The 15958-nt window shown below is 52.1% G+C and overlaps 1 protein-coding gene across 1 annotated transcript; it reads right to left on the reverse strand.

The window, feature by feature from the left end:
* Positions 1-267: 267 nt before the first annotated feature.
* On the reverse strand, positions 268-14429 carry TSKS (testis specific serine kinase substrate). Its single transcript, XM_045987000.1, has 11 exons — positions 14260-14429; positions 13626-13851; positions 5524-5619; positions 5244-5327; positions 4841-4924; positions 4021-4307; positions 3301-3495; positions 2661-2834; positions 1855-1990; positions 734-858; positions 268-605 (listed from the first exon to the last, which is right to left on the reverse strand). Exons 1-11 carry the CDS (start codon positions 14427-14429, stop codon positions 449-451), a joined length of 1734 nt encoding a protein of 577 aa, XP_045842956.1. The 3' UTR covers positions 268-448.
* Between the last annotated feature and the right edge of the window lie 1529 nt (positions 14430-15958).

Genomic DNA, 15958 nt, shown 5'->3' on the forward strand with positions numbered 1-15958 from the left:
TTGATCTTGGGGTTGTGAGTTTAAGCCCCATGTTGGGCATAGAGGTTACTTAAATATTAAATTTAATATATATCACCTATAAATTTAATAACTTACAATTTAATACATAATATAGATGAATAGTATATATGTAATAATGTATTTATAGATATATAATTATACAATTATATAAATTTATATTTATAAAATTAAAAATATAATATAAAAAATCACTCTAAAAACATTTAGATTGACAGACCCAAACTCTACCGCAGAACTTTATTTCTTCCCCCCTCTTGACTCGTCAAAGAACTGTACCGCCATCAGCTCCTCTGTAGAAACCAGGACACCCCACTGGCCGAGGATCAAGTCATAGTGAGCAGAGGCCAGTGCTTGGGGTGTGCGCACTTTCCCAGCCTCCTTCTGGGGCCAAAAACGAGACAGAATTCATGCCGGCATGAGAGGCCATTTATTGTTCTGGGGTTGGGCCCCCACGTTTTGGGGGGGTCGTTCCTCCACTTCCTCCCCCCATTGTCCCCGTGGACCCCTCAAGTGGCAGGTTGCTGAGTTGATCGTGGAGGGAGCACATCTTCAAGTGTAGATAGTCTAGAGTGGCCACCTTCTCCCTGTAATGACACAGGTGGGGAGCTGGTGCTGTCAAGGCCGGATGCCACAGGACTGCAGTGAGGAGGGTGATTCCGGCCCGTTCCCCAAGACCTCACCCTCCTCCCATGCCCTCAGCCTCCTTCCTCACTCCGGCTTCATCTTGTCCGTCAGCAGCAGGTTCTTGGCCCGCAAGGCTTCGTCTTGGGCCAGCCGAAGGGTGGAGCTCAGGGCCTCTGCCCTGACGTGTTTGGCCAAGGCCTGGCGCTCCAGCTCCTGGGGAGAGGAGTGTAGGCGCGGCTGGGCTTGCCGGACTGGGCTGGGGGTGGAGGGGGAGCTGGATCGTGGAGGGCAGGGGGCATGGGGCCCAGGGACCCACGTTCCTCCCGCAGGGCATCCCATCATACTCCGGGCCTGAAACTGACCCGAGCATCCCCAGTGTGCGGGCTTTCCAAATTCCCATTGTGTGCTAAGCCGACTGTCTGTGCCTTAGTGTACTGGCTCCCCGAGTCCTGGCAAGCACTAACTGAGCACCTAACATACTGTCCCCTAATGCCCAGGAACCGTCATGCACTGGATATGTGTCTGGGCCCCGGTATCCCATCATCTGGCAAACTTCTGCATCCCCTAATTCAGAAGACCCCACCTCTCTTTATCTATTTGACCAGCATCTCAGTTACAGTCATAGTCCTCGGAGCCCTGGTTCCTCATATTCCCCAATGTCCCAGGTGCCATGTCCCATCATGGATCAGTCCTACAGGTCTGCCACATCGATGTCTGTCTCACTCACTGCAGACCTGTACTCCGTCAGACATGAGGCCAGTATCCCATAATTCATTAGATATCTAGATTTCAGAATGTACACAGGCCTCAAGTCCCATCAGTTCCACTTCTCATAATGCATTCGCTTCCAGTGACCTCTGTTCGCTGGGTCCCCTGTCTAACCTCAGTGAGCCCATATTGCCTCTCTTAAGGTCTGTAGAAAATCAGGCTTGTATTTTATGAAGCTACAGTCTGGTGTCTGTCTCCTGCACCCCACATCCAGTGTGTCATCGTGCTTTGGGTTCCATAGTGACTGACCTATGACTTACCACCAGACTGCCTCCCCCTCTCCTGACCCCATGCATCAGGGCCAAGTGTTTCCCCAACACCTGCTGCCCATAGCTTACTGCTTCCTGTCCTGCCACACACCAACAGTATCCTTGTGTCCTGGACTCCCCTCCCGCTCCCCTGACAGAAAAGTGGGCCATGATGGCCTATGGTTCCTGGTACCAGAATCTTCTTGTGTAGCCTCTGGCAGCTGGGGCAGGCGGGAGCCAGGCCCCTCTGCTTCACCTCGTCCACTAGTGGGGTCAGTGCTCGCTCCAGCAGCTGCTGCAGGGACTCTGACGACAGCTGTGACCCCTGGCTGAGGGAGGGGCAGTCACCAGGTATAAGAAGCCTAGTACCAGCTCCATTCCCAGATGCCCCCTGCCCAGCTGCCCTGCCTCCGCCCAGATCCTGCCGACACTAGACACCCATGCGACCTTCCCACCATGCGCTGGGGCCAACCTACAGTGCATTTTCACTGTGTGGGTAGTTCCTACAATGCCTGAGGATTCCCACTCTCAAAGGGTACCAGACAGCCCTTGGTTCATAAAACAAACCCACCACATTTCCCACAATGCAGTAGTTACATGTGATCCCACATTGTGCCGGAAGTCCGTCACTTCACAGTACGGACCAAGCACGGTTTCCCTTGGTTCTGTATGCACCAAGGTCTCACCTTTCCCACAATGCTCCGAGAAACCCTGCCTCCCACCAAGTACCACATCCCAACCTTCCCACAATGCACTGGAAATCCAGGATCCTCGAAAGGTATCAACTCTTGTGTTCCACAAGACACTGACTTCACTTTGTAGGGAGGGGGAAAGTCTGGCTGCCGCAACGCAGCAGGACTACCTGTCCTAAAATGCATGGGATATCCTATCTCCTAAAGTGAACTCCCCCCCACCCTGGCCAGAGCCCCATCTCCTTCAATGTTCCGTCCTCAGCATGACCCAGAATGTACCAGGCCCCGCCAGGCCCCATCCCCTTACCTGGCACAGCGGGCACAGGAGCCTTGGGGCGGCCGATCCAGGTTCATGGAGAGGTCAGACCCTCTTCGAGAGCTCTGAAATTGCCGCCCCAGCTCCTCCAGGATAGGTTTCACTGGGCCCAGCCCCTCCAGGTCGCTCCTCAGTGAAGCCACAGACACTGCTGATCGCTCCACCCTGAGGTGTGAGAGTTACCAGCGCAGCGAGGTCGAGGTCGCCTCTCCAACAGCCCTGTCCTCTCCGCTGACCACCCATTATCAGCCCGGCTCCTCTGTTCCCGTCTAGTGGGCAGTATCCCCGCCACGCCCACCCTTCGTGGCTCTGATTGGCCCTTCCTTTGTGTTTTAAGTTCTGGAATGTCCCCTCCTGTTCTCTGATTGGCTTTCCCCTTTCAGGTGTAGCTTCTCCCCTCATCCTTTTTAGGTATGGAACGCGACCCTTCTCTAATTAGCCCCGCCCGTCGGTCCTTATTGGGTATAGCACGCCCCCCCCTTCTAATTAGAACTTCCTCCTGCCAGTCCATGGTCTCTACCGCTAGGCCCCAGCTGATTGGCTCATCCCTTTCATTTAAGGCCCGGTTCCTAAACCCTACCGCCCTCCCGCCCGCCGCGCCCCCCCCCCCCCCATTCGCCTTGGTTCTTACATGGTACACAGTTCGTCCGCCCTGCCCCGTAGCTCCTGCAGGCCCCGCGCAGCCTGCGCCTGCTCACGCTGCGCCCGTTCCCACTGGCCCAGGAAGCCGTCGAGCCTGCCGCCCAGGCCCCCAAGCAGCCGCAGGGCCTCCTGCACCGCCCCCTCCTCCTGATGCCAGCGGGCAGTCAGCGAGGACACCTCCCTCCTGCAGAGGCAGAGGTAAGGATCAGGTCAAGGCTCAGGTTTAGACGCGTGCCCAGCAGCGCTGCTCCGCCCCAGGCTCTGAACCCATCCAGCCCCCAAATTCTATCCTGTTACTTTCTTGTAATCTTGCCATGTCCCACAGGACCCTGCCTCTATCCCCCTACCCGGTGTCCTGGCCCTTCCCTGGTCTTGCCTCCAGCCCACATCAGTTCCAGCAGACATTGCTTCGTTAAGGCACTGCTCACCCCAACGTCGTCCCCTTGAAGTTGGAGCCTCCGACTTGTCCCCTACCCAAACCCGCCCACCCTAGCTTCACCAGACGTGGACCTCCCTTCTGCCAACTCTAGGCTCAAACTCAGTTCTTTGAAGTCCGGCCTTTCCAGGTCACCGTTCTCAACGCACTCCTTCCTAAGTTCTGAAGGCTCCACTGCCTGGGCCCTGTCCCCTAAGATCTTCGAGGTTCCACCCTCGGGCCCACCCGTTTTAGCTCTTTGAGGCTTTCCACCAACCCCCCTTTCCCACTCGCCTCAGCTCCTCAAGGCCGGCAGAAACCTTCTGCAGCTCCTGCTCGCTTATGATGGGGCCCTCCCCTGCCCGGGGCCCCATACCCCAGCCGCCTGGGGCCATGCTGCGCGGTCGTGGGGGTTCGTCGGGGCTCCCTGAGGGGCCAGAGCAGCCAGGGGACGGGGCGACGGGGCCTAGGCCGTGCCGAGAGAGGCCGGCGTCCAGCTTCTGCTCCAGATCCTGCAGCTCGGCCTCCTGCCTCCGCGGGGTCTCGTCCTGCAGTTGCTGCTGGAGGAAGCGCAGCTTCTCCTGGGCGGGGAAGGCAGGCAGGGTTGCCGCGTCCCGCCGCTTGCCTCCCATGGCCACCTCCACCCGCAAAGCAGCCCATGGAACCCCCGAGATTGGAAAGTAAATGGATGTGGAATAGAATACCGGGAAGTCCCGCTTCAAGTCTAAGTGGACTTTCCACCAGGGAAGCTTGTGCCATGTGCAGCCTAGCTGGAGGCCCGCTCACTTTAACCCCCGATTGCCCGCCTCCCTGTCTCCATCCAGCCCTCCACCCCCACTCCGGGTCTCGGTGGTGTCAAATTCCAGTCCCTCTTGTTCAGGAAGGACAGTTGAAGCTTTTCCAACATTTTGCTGGGAAGTGAGTGGGAATCTGGGCAGGGCAAGCATTCCTCCTCTCTAGAGTCCCACACGAATCCCTACGGAATGTGACTGTGCATGGAGGAATATGACCATGAACGTGAAGGAGCGAGTGTGGTGGGGGTGGGGTGAAGTCCCACCTGAAGTCTACCTCAAGTACCTCACACATCTGCTCCTCTTCCCCCTGTCCCCCTCACCTCCAGCAGGGCAGAGTTCTGCTTCAGGACGTTGGTTTTTATTTCAGCATCTTCCACCGACCGGGTCACCTTCCGGCAGTTCTCCTGGGTCAGGACACCAGGGCAGGAGCCCTGCCTTCCCATTCCAGTTCCGCCTCCCAACCCCTACCCTCGCTAGTCTCATAGAGGCTCCAGCCCCTCCGACAAGACACACCTGCTTCTTCCCAGAAGAAGTCTGTCTGTTACCCCTGGTCCCCTTGACCTAAGGGATGGCTTCCTCCTGAGAACCCCGCTCCCAGGCTACTTGTCCACTTCCACCTCGCTCCTGGCTATGACTCCAGGCCTCCTTACATTTCTTCCTGCCCTCACTCTTCCTACTTCTTCTCCCTTCTCCCCACCCTGCTCTTGCCCCCCAGTCGCTCACCTTGAGTTGACTACAGTACCCTTCCAGTTCTTCGGCTTCTTGCCGCCTTCTTTCTAGATTCTCACTCAGCACAGAACACTCACTCTGGCACACAGAAGGGAGGAGAGGTTAGCCGGGGCCACAGGGATATCTCCTGGGGAGGAGAGGCTGGGCCCCGCGGAAGGTCCTTTTCCCTTCTGAGCCTCAACCATCCCAACCCAGGCAGTGGGTACACTGGGTTGGAGGAGAGCTATAAGAGGGGAACGTGGAGGAAGAAGAGGTGTTGGGGGAGTCCCCCCACCTGCAGCGTCTGCACATGCTGGTTGACCCTGGTGGTTTTTTCCTTCAAGCTGGTGATGGAGTCTTTGGCACGGACCAATCCGCTGTTGACCCCACTCTGGGGAAAGAAGGGGAGAAGACAGCTCAGTGGGTGTGTAGGAGCAAACCACAACCCCAAGAAAAAGGTCCAGAACTGGGAGGAGGCCAGGTTTACACCTCAATTCTGTCCTGGAGTGGCTGTGTGACCTTGGTCCAGGGCTGCCCCTCCTTTGATTCTTGGTATTCCTGCTCTGTAAAACCAGGGGGTGGACTCGTTTTCTGCTTGGTGGGATGGAAGGAAAATAAGTAGAATCCAGGAGGGAGTGGGGGGCAAGGGGTGCACTCGGAAGTGGTTGAGAAAGATGGTCTCGACAGAGACAAATGCCCCTGGGATCCACAGACATAAGACAAACTGTTAAAAGACATGCGCTTTCTCTCCGGGCATTGGAAAAACATTTTAAGAGAACCCACTTTCCAGATATACGCACTCACTGTGCACCAGGCCACACACACACATTTCCCCCTTTCATCCCTCAAAGTCACACCTCTTGAGGTTATTTGGTCCATTTCGCAAGTGAGGAAAATGAGGCTTAGAGAAGCAATGCCCCTTTGGAATTTAAACCCCGAGCCTTTGTTTTAAACCATGACACCACGCAGCCTCTGATCATCGCCACCTTATATCACCAGAAAGTGCTTTGTGACTCATGCCAAGCAAAACTTGGCTCAAGACTGCTGCATGTGGCAGGATCCACTCTGCTCTTTCACGTTTACAGAGGAGTTAGCCGCGGTTGGGTCTGTCCAGCCAAAGACTACATTTCCCAGACTCCTTTGCAAGTAGGTGTGGCCATATGACAAAGTTTCAGCCAATGGGATGTGAGTAGCAATGATGAGGGCAATTTCTTTTTTTTTTTTTTCCCATTTTATTTATTTATTTATTTATTTTTTCAGCGTAACAGTATTCATTGTTTTTGCACAACACCCAGTGCTCCATGCAATACGTGCCCTCCCTATTACCCACCACCTGGTTCCCCCAACCTCCCACCCCCGCCCCTTCAAAACCCTCAGGTTGTTTTTCAGAGTCCATAGTCTCTTATGGTTCGCCCTCCCCTTCCAGTTTCTGATGAGGGCAATTTCTAAGTCATGCCTTTATTAAAAGAGACGAGGGGAAACGTCCCCTTTCTCTCTTCTTACTGACTGGAGTACAAAGTTGATGGCTAAAGGCTGAGCAACCATCTTGGACCAGTTGGAGGACGCAACAAGATAGAAGCCTGAATCCCCAGCACTGTGGAGCCCGCGTACTCAACTTACAAATGAGAGATGACATTTTCCATCTTGTTTAACCGCTGATATTTTGTGTCTTTTTGTTATGGCAGCCAAACTTGTGATTTAATTTGTGAACCACCAGAACACAGGAGCCTGTAACTTTCTGCATTTAAAGAGCAAGACTGCTTTGCTTGTTGACTTTTATATGAGAAATAAACTATCTTACTTTAGCCAGTTACTTCAGTTTCCTTCACGGTTGCTGAATTAATAATACACGAAGAGAAAAGAGAGGACAATTCCCTCTATTGTAAGATAGGGACAACATCACGTTTCTGGAATGATTGCTCTGGAGAACAGGTGTGAAAAGAAATATGGTATTAAGGTGGCGTAAGGAAAATAGTGGAACCCCAAAATTCAAACCCTCCATAAAAGCAATGAAAAAACTGCCCGAATCTGTAAGAGTCAAGTAATTGAGAAGATACAACCGTTATAAATTCATATGCACTGAACAGAGCTTTGAAAAGCGTGAAAAAGTGGTGCCTGGGTGGCTTAATCAGTTAAGTGTCCAACTCTTGGTTTGGTGTCAGATCATGATCTCATGAGGGGTGAGATGGAGCCCTGTTGTCAGGCTCCGCACTCAATGGGGAGTCTACTTGAAGATTCTCTCCCTCTGCCTCTCTGCCAATGCACACGCACACACACATTCTCTCTCTCTCTCAGATAAATCTTAAAAAAAAAAAAAAGGAAAAGATTCTCTCTCCCTCTTCTTCTGCTCTCCTCCCCCAAAAAAATCTTTTAAAAAAAAAAGTCAATACGTAGGAAATTTGGGGAACTAACAAATCTATAGAAACTAAACACACTCATAAAGAACCGATGAGTAGAAAAATCAAAGAAAAAATAGAAAACACTTTGGGATGAAAGAAAGTGAAAACACAACAGCCAAAAACATATGGGATGCAGTGAAAGCAGTACTTTGAGGGAAATCTAGAGGTCCAAATAACTTCCAAAAAGAAGAACTCAGAATCAATAACCTAGCTTTCCTCCTTAAGAAACTAGAAAAAGAAGAGGAAGACAAACCCAAAACTAGCAGAAGGAAGCAATAAACTGAAGTGAGAAACTTTGAAATCGAGAAAGATGGAATCAGCAAAACTGGAAGTTGGTTTTTTGAAAAGATCAACACAATTGACAGATCTGTTGCAGCAAGACTGACCACGGAAGAGAAGACTCAAATTACTAAAATCAGGAAGGAAAGAGGGGATATTGCTACCAAGATTAGGGAAAGAAAAAGGACTATAAGAGAATACTATGAACAGGGCCCCTGGCTGGCTCATTCGGTGGAGTGTGAAACTCTTGATCTTGGGGTTGTGAGTTCAAGCCCCACATTGCATGTAGATATTGCTTAAAAATAAAATACTATTTTATCTTTTTTTGTTGTAGTTTAGAGAAAGAGAGAGCACGCAAGTGGAAGGAGGAGAAGAGAGAGAGGGACAAGCAGACTCTGTGTTGAGCATGAACCCCGATGTGGGGCTTGACCCCATGACCCTGAGATCATGACCTGAGCCAGAATTGAGTTGGATTAACTCTTAGCTGACTGAGCCAGCCAGGCACCCCAAAATATTTTGTATAATTTTATTTAAGATTTTATTTATTTACTTGAGAGAGAGAATGAGAGAGAGCTAGCATGAGAGGGGGAAGGTCAGAGGGAGAAGCAGAGCCTCAGCCGAGCAGGGAGCCCGATGCAGAACTCGATCCCGTGACTCCAGTATAGTGACCTGAGCTGAAGGCAGTCGCTCAAGCAACTGAGCCACCCAGGCGCCCCCAAAATATTTTTTAAAAAAGGAAATTCTACGAACACTTGTGTGCCATCAAATTTGATTATTTTGATGAAATAGGGAACTTCCTAGAAGCACAAACTATCAAAAGTGATTCAAGAAAGGGCACCTGGGTGGCTCTGCCTTCGGCTCAGGTCATGATCTCAGGGTTCTGGGATCAAGCCCCACATCGGGCTCTCTGCTCAGCAGGGAGCCTGCCTCCCTCTCTCTCTCACTCTCTGCCTGCCTCTCGGCCTACTTGTGATCTCTCTCTGTGTCAAATAAATAAATAAAACCTTAAAAAAACTTTAAAAAAAGTGATTCAAAAAGAAATAGGACATCTGAATAGACCCTTAAGAAGTGAAGAAATTGAGTTAGTTCCAACAAAGAAAAGCCCAGTATCAGATGACTTCACCAGTGAATTCTACCAGTCATTTAGGAAATAACTGCTACCAGTGGAACTCCAACTCTTCAAAACAAAAATAGAAGAAGAGGGAACAGTTCCTAACTCATTCTATGTGGCCAATGTTACCCTAGTACCAGAACCAAAGACATTCCAAGAAGATAGAACTAGAACCCAATATCCCTTCTGAATACAGCCACAAATCCTTTATAAAAGACTAGCAAACCAAATCCAGCAGCATAAAAACAAGAATTTACACCATGACCAAGTAGGATTTTTCCTATGAATGCAAGTTTGGTTAACGCACGAAAATAAATTTTAAAATCCATATGAAAATCAGTGTAATGGATACTGTTAATAGAATAAAAGGAGAAAACACACACGGTTGTGTCAATAGGAAAAGCATTTGACCAAATCTGACCTTCTTTCATAATAAAAACACTCATCGACTAGAAATAGAAGGGAACTTCCTCATCCTGATGAGTGGCTTGTACAAATAACCCCCGACAAAAGATCTTGTTCTGAAACATGTCCACGGATTCTTTGACACTCCTTTAAAATGAGAAGCCTTATCCCCCCCGCCCAACTTGAGCGTGAGCTGGACTTGGTGACTCTCACACCTAGTAAACAGAATCAGAAGTGAGGGTGTGTGATTTAAGAGACAAGTTCATGAAAGGAATCATGGCTTCCTGCTTGCCCTCTCTTGCTCTGGGGAGTAGCTGCCATGTCATAGGCAGCCATTTGTGGGGAGGCCCGAAGTGAATCTCCCACTAAGAGCCGTGTGAACGTGGATGTGCAACCTCCAGCCCCAGTCAAGTCTTCGGATGACTGCAGCCCCTGCTGAAAGTTTGACTCCAGCCTCCTGAGGGATCCTGAGCCAAAACCACCCAGCTAAGCCATTCTAGTTGGTTGGTTGAAGTTTGGGGATGACTTGTTTCACGGTGATAGCTAACCAATACACAAAGTGATATTTTTAACCAAAGACCCAGAAGGTCTTGGGCTTCCTCTAGCCATTCTGGGAAACAAGAAAAGCAGGTCCTGGGGTCAACTCAGTTCTCCCACTTCGTAGTTGTAGGGCCTTAGGGAGGGGGCTTCACGTCTCTGTGCCCGTTACCCTCCCTCTCACATGGAGATCCGGCTAATAGCTACCCTCCCAGGGCTGCTGTTGGGAGGAACACAGGCTGGCTCAGAAAGGCTCATGGTCAAAACTTCTTGACAAGGGTCAGTTTGGGTCCCTGGAAGTGAGTTGCAGCTTCACTGAGAGCAGATCAGGGGACAGTGAAGGCAGAGCCTGTCTGCCCTGGCTGAGAAGTGAGTGGCATGCTGGTGGCGGGGGGAGCCAGAGATGGGGACAGATCCCTCCATGGCCACCTATAGGCTGTAAGTCAGCGATTTAAGCTCCACTCTGAGCCTGCTTCAGTTTCCTTTCTCATAAAATGGGAGTGATGTTACTTTGGTTCAGATGGCACTGAGGAAGGGTCAACAAGATGGTATGATCGAGGGGCACCTGGGTGGCTCTGTGGGTTAAAGCCTCTGCCTTTGGCTTGGGTCATGATCCCAGGGTCCTGAGATCAAGCCCCACATCAGGCTCTCTGCTCAGCAGGGAGCCTGCTCCCCCCCCCCTGCCCCGCCTGCCTCTCTGCCTACTTGTGATCTCTCTCTGTCAAATAAATAAATAAATAAAATCTTTTAAAAAATGGTATGATTGATAAGGCAAGCTCAGTGATTAGTGCCAGAGTTGTTAAAAATAATGACAGCAGGGGAGGAATTACAGGAAGGGGCTTAGTGCCGAGATCTCCCAGCAGCCTCCAGGGATTCTGCAGGCAGCAAGACAAGTCCCAAGCAGAGGTCACAAGCCCTACCCTGTGCATCTTTGTTTTGATTCACTGACCTTCTCAAAAAGCAATACTACCATCTCAGTTCCTCCTCTGTCCTCATAAAGCTGTCAAAGCTTAAGACAGGAGCCAAAGCTGCCTGCTTCGTGTTCTCCTGCTGTTCTCTGTCCAGTCTGGGATTTGTCATCTCAACCATGGTCCCCAGGCATCCAATTATCTTCCTTCTCTCTAGTTCTCTGTCCCATGTCTTTCTGGATCTCTGTTCCCCCTCCCCCACCCCTGTCTCTCTGAGTCTTTGTCCCTGCTCTCTGGATCACTGGGTCCCCTCCCTGGATCTCTGTCCCCCTCCCTCTGGTCTCTGTCCCCCTTCCCGGGTCTCTGTCCCCCTCTTGCTGGTTTTCCACCCCCTCCTCTCTGCCTGTCTCCAGCATTCTCTCCTGATGTGGTCCAGATGCCGAGTGCCAGGATGTGTTCTTGCTGTCCACACTCCCCCGCTGCTCTGCACATACCCCTGGGTGTTGGCCATCATTACTTTTCCATTTCACAGAGAAGGAACCTCAACCCCCTCGGAGGCTGAGGCATCCCTGCAGCCCCATGGCAAGCTCTCCCCTGGGTGTCACGATCCACTGGGGGCCATGACTCAAACCGCTCTGGTGGGAGGCAGACCTCTGCAGATGCAGTCTGAGCAATGCTCACACGGAGGGAGGACACTGTTCTGGCCGGGGAGACGTCTCTCTGCCCAGTTCTCTCTTCTCTCCATCTGGCCCTTCTCTCCTGGACCCTAGCCCAGCCTCCTGTCCCGCCTCCCGCCTCCAGCCTCCGTCTTCCAAACATTCCCACACCAGCTGCAGAAGAGTCTTCTAGGGAAAGAAAGGACCTTTGCTCTCACGTCACCTGGCTTCTAGTCCTGGCCCTGTCTCTTACAGGCTCTCCTACCTTGCAAAGGTCACTCCACCTCTCTGTATCTGTTATTTTTGTTTTCTTCTTTAAACTGGTAATTAGGGGCACCTGGGTGGCTCAGTGGGTTAAAGCCTCTGGCTTCGGCTCAGGTCATGATCCCAGGGTCCCTGGGATGGAGCCCAGCATCAGACTCTCTGCTCAGCGGGGAGCCTGCTTCCTCCTTTCTCTGTCTCTGCCTCTGTCTCTGCCTACTTGTGATCTCTGTCTGTCAAATAAATAAATAAAATATTAAAAATAAATAAAATAAACTGGTAATTAACCAGTTCCCTGGAAGAACTTCTAAGTGAAGAAAAGGAGACCCCCCACCACAGTGCCTGGCACATAGTGGGTGCTCAGTAAATGGGACTGGAGTCCAAACTCCCGAACTGTTCCTCTCCCCCATCCAGGAACCTTCAATGGCTCCCCATTGCCATCAGGCATACACCCCACATTTCTCAGCCTGTGTGGCCTCTGTCGTCCCCACTCCAGCCTCGTCTCTCTCATACACCACACTCCAGCCCCAAAGACCAGTTTGTAGTTACTCCCCTTCTCTGGGCTCTTCCAAACCCCTATCCTTTTTGCACTTAACTGTGCCAGCCAGCTAGAACACCATTCCGTCTTCGGCTTTGGGAACGCCCAAGATCGAGCTTATGTATTGCCTTTTTGGGAAGCCTCCTTTGGTCATGGCCAGCTGGGCCAAGGCCACCCTCTTTAGGGCTCCCACAGTGACCTCTGCTGTCCCATCAATGCATGCAGGGTGCCCCCCCCAACTCCTCAGACTGCCTCCACTCCTTACAAGCTGCGTGACCTTGGCTGTGCTATTTAACCTTTCCTCCTTCAATATCTTCATCTGGGAAATGGGGACAAATAATCATAAGCAATACTTCTAGGCTCACAGCCAGCTACTGTGCTAAATAAACACTCTCCATGAAGGAGCCCTGCTTCACTGTCATGACGAGCTCCTGTAGTGGGTGTGGTTACGTCCAGAACGCCATCTTGCTCAACTTCCTGCACCAGGGCCCGGCGCATTGTAGGTGTTCAAGACGTATTTGGAGGAACCAACACGTGCATTTCTACGTTGCGGATAGGGAAACCGGGGCTCCTGGGACATAGAAAGTGCTCAGTGAGTGCTGCTGAGTCTTATTGGCATCATTACGACCATGGTTGTTACTCGTGTCATTCTCAGAGTCAGTGTCAAGTCCAGTTCTGGGCCTGGCCCAGTGGAAGCCTGGCCAGGATAGAGGTTGGCCGGGAAGTTAAAGGGTCAAACCATAGCACTCCATGCTCTAGCCAGGAATTGTCTAAATTCCCCCTGGCTCTTGCTTATCTCCCAGTTTTGCCTCAGATGCTTAGGTGATCCCCTCAGAGAACTCCTATTACACCGTTAAAGCCCAGGTCCAGCACCGCCTCCTCCAGGAAGCACTCTCTGATTTTCCCAGCCTGGTTTGAGTGGCCCTTCTCTGGGATACCCAGTGTTACCTCCATTATGGAAAAATTTCACCCCAGTCTGTCTCTGTCCCTGCCTCCACCAGACCAGGAGCTCCCCAAGTTCAGGAACCTGGCCTAACTCCCATCTCTGACTCCAGCGTCACCCAGGACATATGTGGAGATGAGTGGATGAACTAAAGTCCGATTCCTAGGCAACAAGCATCATTCCACCCAGGATGGAACTGAGTCATGGCTGGCCATTCCGGGAGGAGAGGGAGTTTCTCTGGGCCTCGAGGGTCATCAGAACCTTCTCATTCCAAGTCGAGAAGACCCCCCACCCCCCACCCTCAGTAGTTGCCTGCCCCCAGGGTGAAGACCCTCGTTGTGCCCAGCCAGGGCCCCTCACCAGTATTTCCGTGATGTCTGGGTCATCTGAAGCCCAGGGTTGGGTGGGGGAGGCGGGTGGCACCGGCAGCGCAAGTGGGCCACTGTCATCCGTGGTTGAGTCTGTCCCCGAGGAGTCCGTGGGCTCCATGGCAGCCAGGTTGAGCAGTGACACATTGGTGCAGGCCGAGGACCGTTTGAGGTTCAGGCACCAGTGCATTGGCTCGTGGGACATCCGAGGCTCCACCCTGGGGAGGAGAAGCCGGCAGGGGGCTCTAGGTGCAGCCCCAGTGTGTTGGGCCCCTCCTGCCTCCCTGTCTCCACACCCCCTGCTCTCCCCGACTCCCACCTCACCACCCACTTTCTTCTTCCTCCTCTGCCCCCGCTGCCTAATGTCCTCTTCCTTCTCCATCTGTTAGTCCTCCCTCCTCCTCCTGTTTTTTTCCTTCCCCTCTGACCTTTTCCTCCCTCCCTTCATCCCCACTACCTTCCTCTTCTTTGCCTCCCAAACCCTGCCACCATCCTCCTGTCTGCCCCTCCCCTGCCCCCTCCTCTGCTCCCCCTCCCCTTCCTCCAGCACCCACGGTGGGACTCGTGCTCTGTTGGAGGCAGCGCTGGGCGCTAGGACCGTCCCCGACAGGGTGCGACAAACCCACCCGTGGAACGACACAGCCTTCTTTTTCTTCGTGATCCCCTTGGCCGGGGTGGTCACGCCCCCAGGAGCCTCGGGGACCACCTGGGAGCGACTCTCGACCCCCGCAGGGGGATCCCCAGCCTCATGGATCTCTTTGGACTGCCAGATTGTCTTCACCACCACGCTCGCCATGGCGTGTGGGGGGCCCTGCTCCCAGGGGCGCCTTCCTCTGAGACTCTCCACCTACTCTGAGCAGGGACCCTCAGAGTTCCTGTCCCCACAGCCTGCCTCATAAAGGACTCAACCACTGGGCCCCAGTAAGGGGGGGGCAAGGAGGAGAGAAAGGTACTGGCTAGCGTGTTCCCCAGGGGGTTTCTGTGAACCATTCCTTGTCTTCTTGTAGGTTTTTTGTTTTTTGGTTTTTTTTAGGTTTTATTTATGGAGCGCCTGGGTGGCTCAGTGGGTTAAGCCTATGCCTTTGGCTCAGGTCATGATCTCAGGGTCCTGGGATTGAGCCCCACTCTAGGGTTTCTGCTCAGCAGGGAGCCTGCTTCCCCCCTCTCTCTGCCTGCCCCTCTGCCTACTTGTGATCTTTCTCTCTCTGTCAAATACATAAAATCTTTAAAAATTTTTTATATATTTGACAGAGATCACAAGGGGGGAAGCAGGCTCCCCGCTGAGCAGAGAGCCTGATGTGGGGTTCGATCCCAGGACCCTGAGATCATGACTTGAGCCGAAGGCAGAGGCTTAACTTACTGAGCCACCCAGGCACCCTGAACACCTTCTAGTTCTACCAATAAGTCCCTTCCATTAGAATGGCAGTGGATTTATTCATTCTTTTTTTGTTTTAAGATTTTATTTATTTAGGGATGAAAAAAAAGAAAAAAAGATTTTATTTATTTATTTGACAGATAGAGAGTACAAGTAGGCAGAGCAGCAGGCAGAGGGAGAGGGAGAAGCAGACTGCCCGCTGAGCAGGGAACCCGATGAGGGGCTCGATCCCAGGACCCTGGGATCGTGACCCAAGCTGAAGGCAGAGGCTTTAACCCACTGAGCCACCCAGGCGCCCCGGGCCCACTGGTTCTTGGGAGGGGTTCGGCTTCCCTTCCCCTGAGACTGTGGAGTCACCCAACCCCAGCCCGCCATTCATACTTGATTCTTCATGAAGTTTCCTAGACTTGGCATTTTCTGGGATCTGGGAGACCGTGGTGAATGAGGACTGAGTCCCAGTGCTGGAGGAGTCAACATTTCGGGTTGGGGGGGTGGGGCAGGCAGGCAGCAGGCCAAAACAAACCAAACTACCAGATGTCTGTAAGTGATATGAGGAGAATCAGCACGAGGGCATGGTGGTGCCTGTGCTCGTGGAGGCCCCTCCATCTGTGAACTTGGGATGTGAGCCTTTTGTTGCGTGTGGCTCTTGCCTATTAAAAAAAAAAAACTCAACAGACATTGAACTATAGTTAATGACAGGCATTTTGAAGGATTTGGGGTTGTAGCTATTTCCTGGAGCTGTCGTAACAAAGACCCACAGACTGAGGAGGCTTCAACAGCAGACATTTATTGTCTCCCCGTTCTGGAGGCCAAGAGTCGGAGATCAAGGTGTCTGCAGGGTGGCTTCCTTTGGAGGCTGCAGGGAGGGTCTGTCCAAGCCTCTCTCCTCACTTCTGGTAGCTCAGGTATGACTTGGCTTGTAGATGTTCATCTCCTAGGTCTTCACATTA

The sequence above is a fragment of the Meles meles genome, chromosome 19 (assembly GCF_922984935.1).
Source record: "Meles meles chromosome 19, mMelMel3.1 paternal haplotype, whole genome shotgun sequence".
NCBI lineage: Eukaryota > Metazoa > Chordata > Mammalia > Carnivora > Mustelidae > Meles > Meles meles.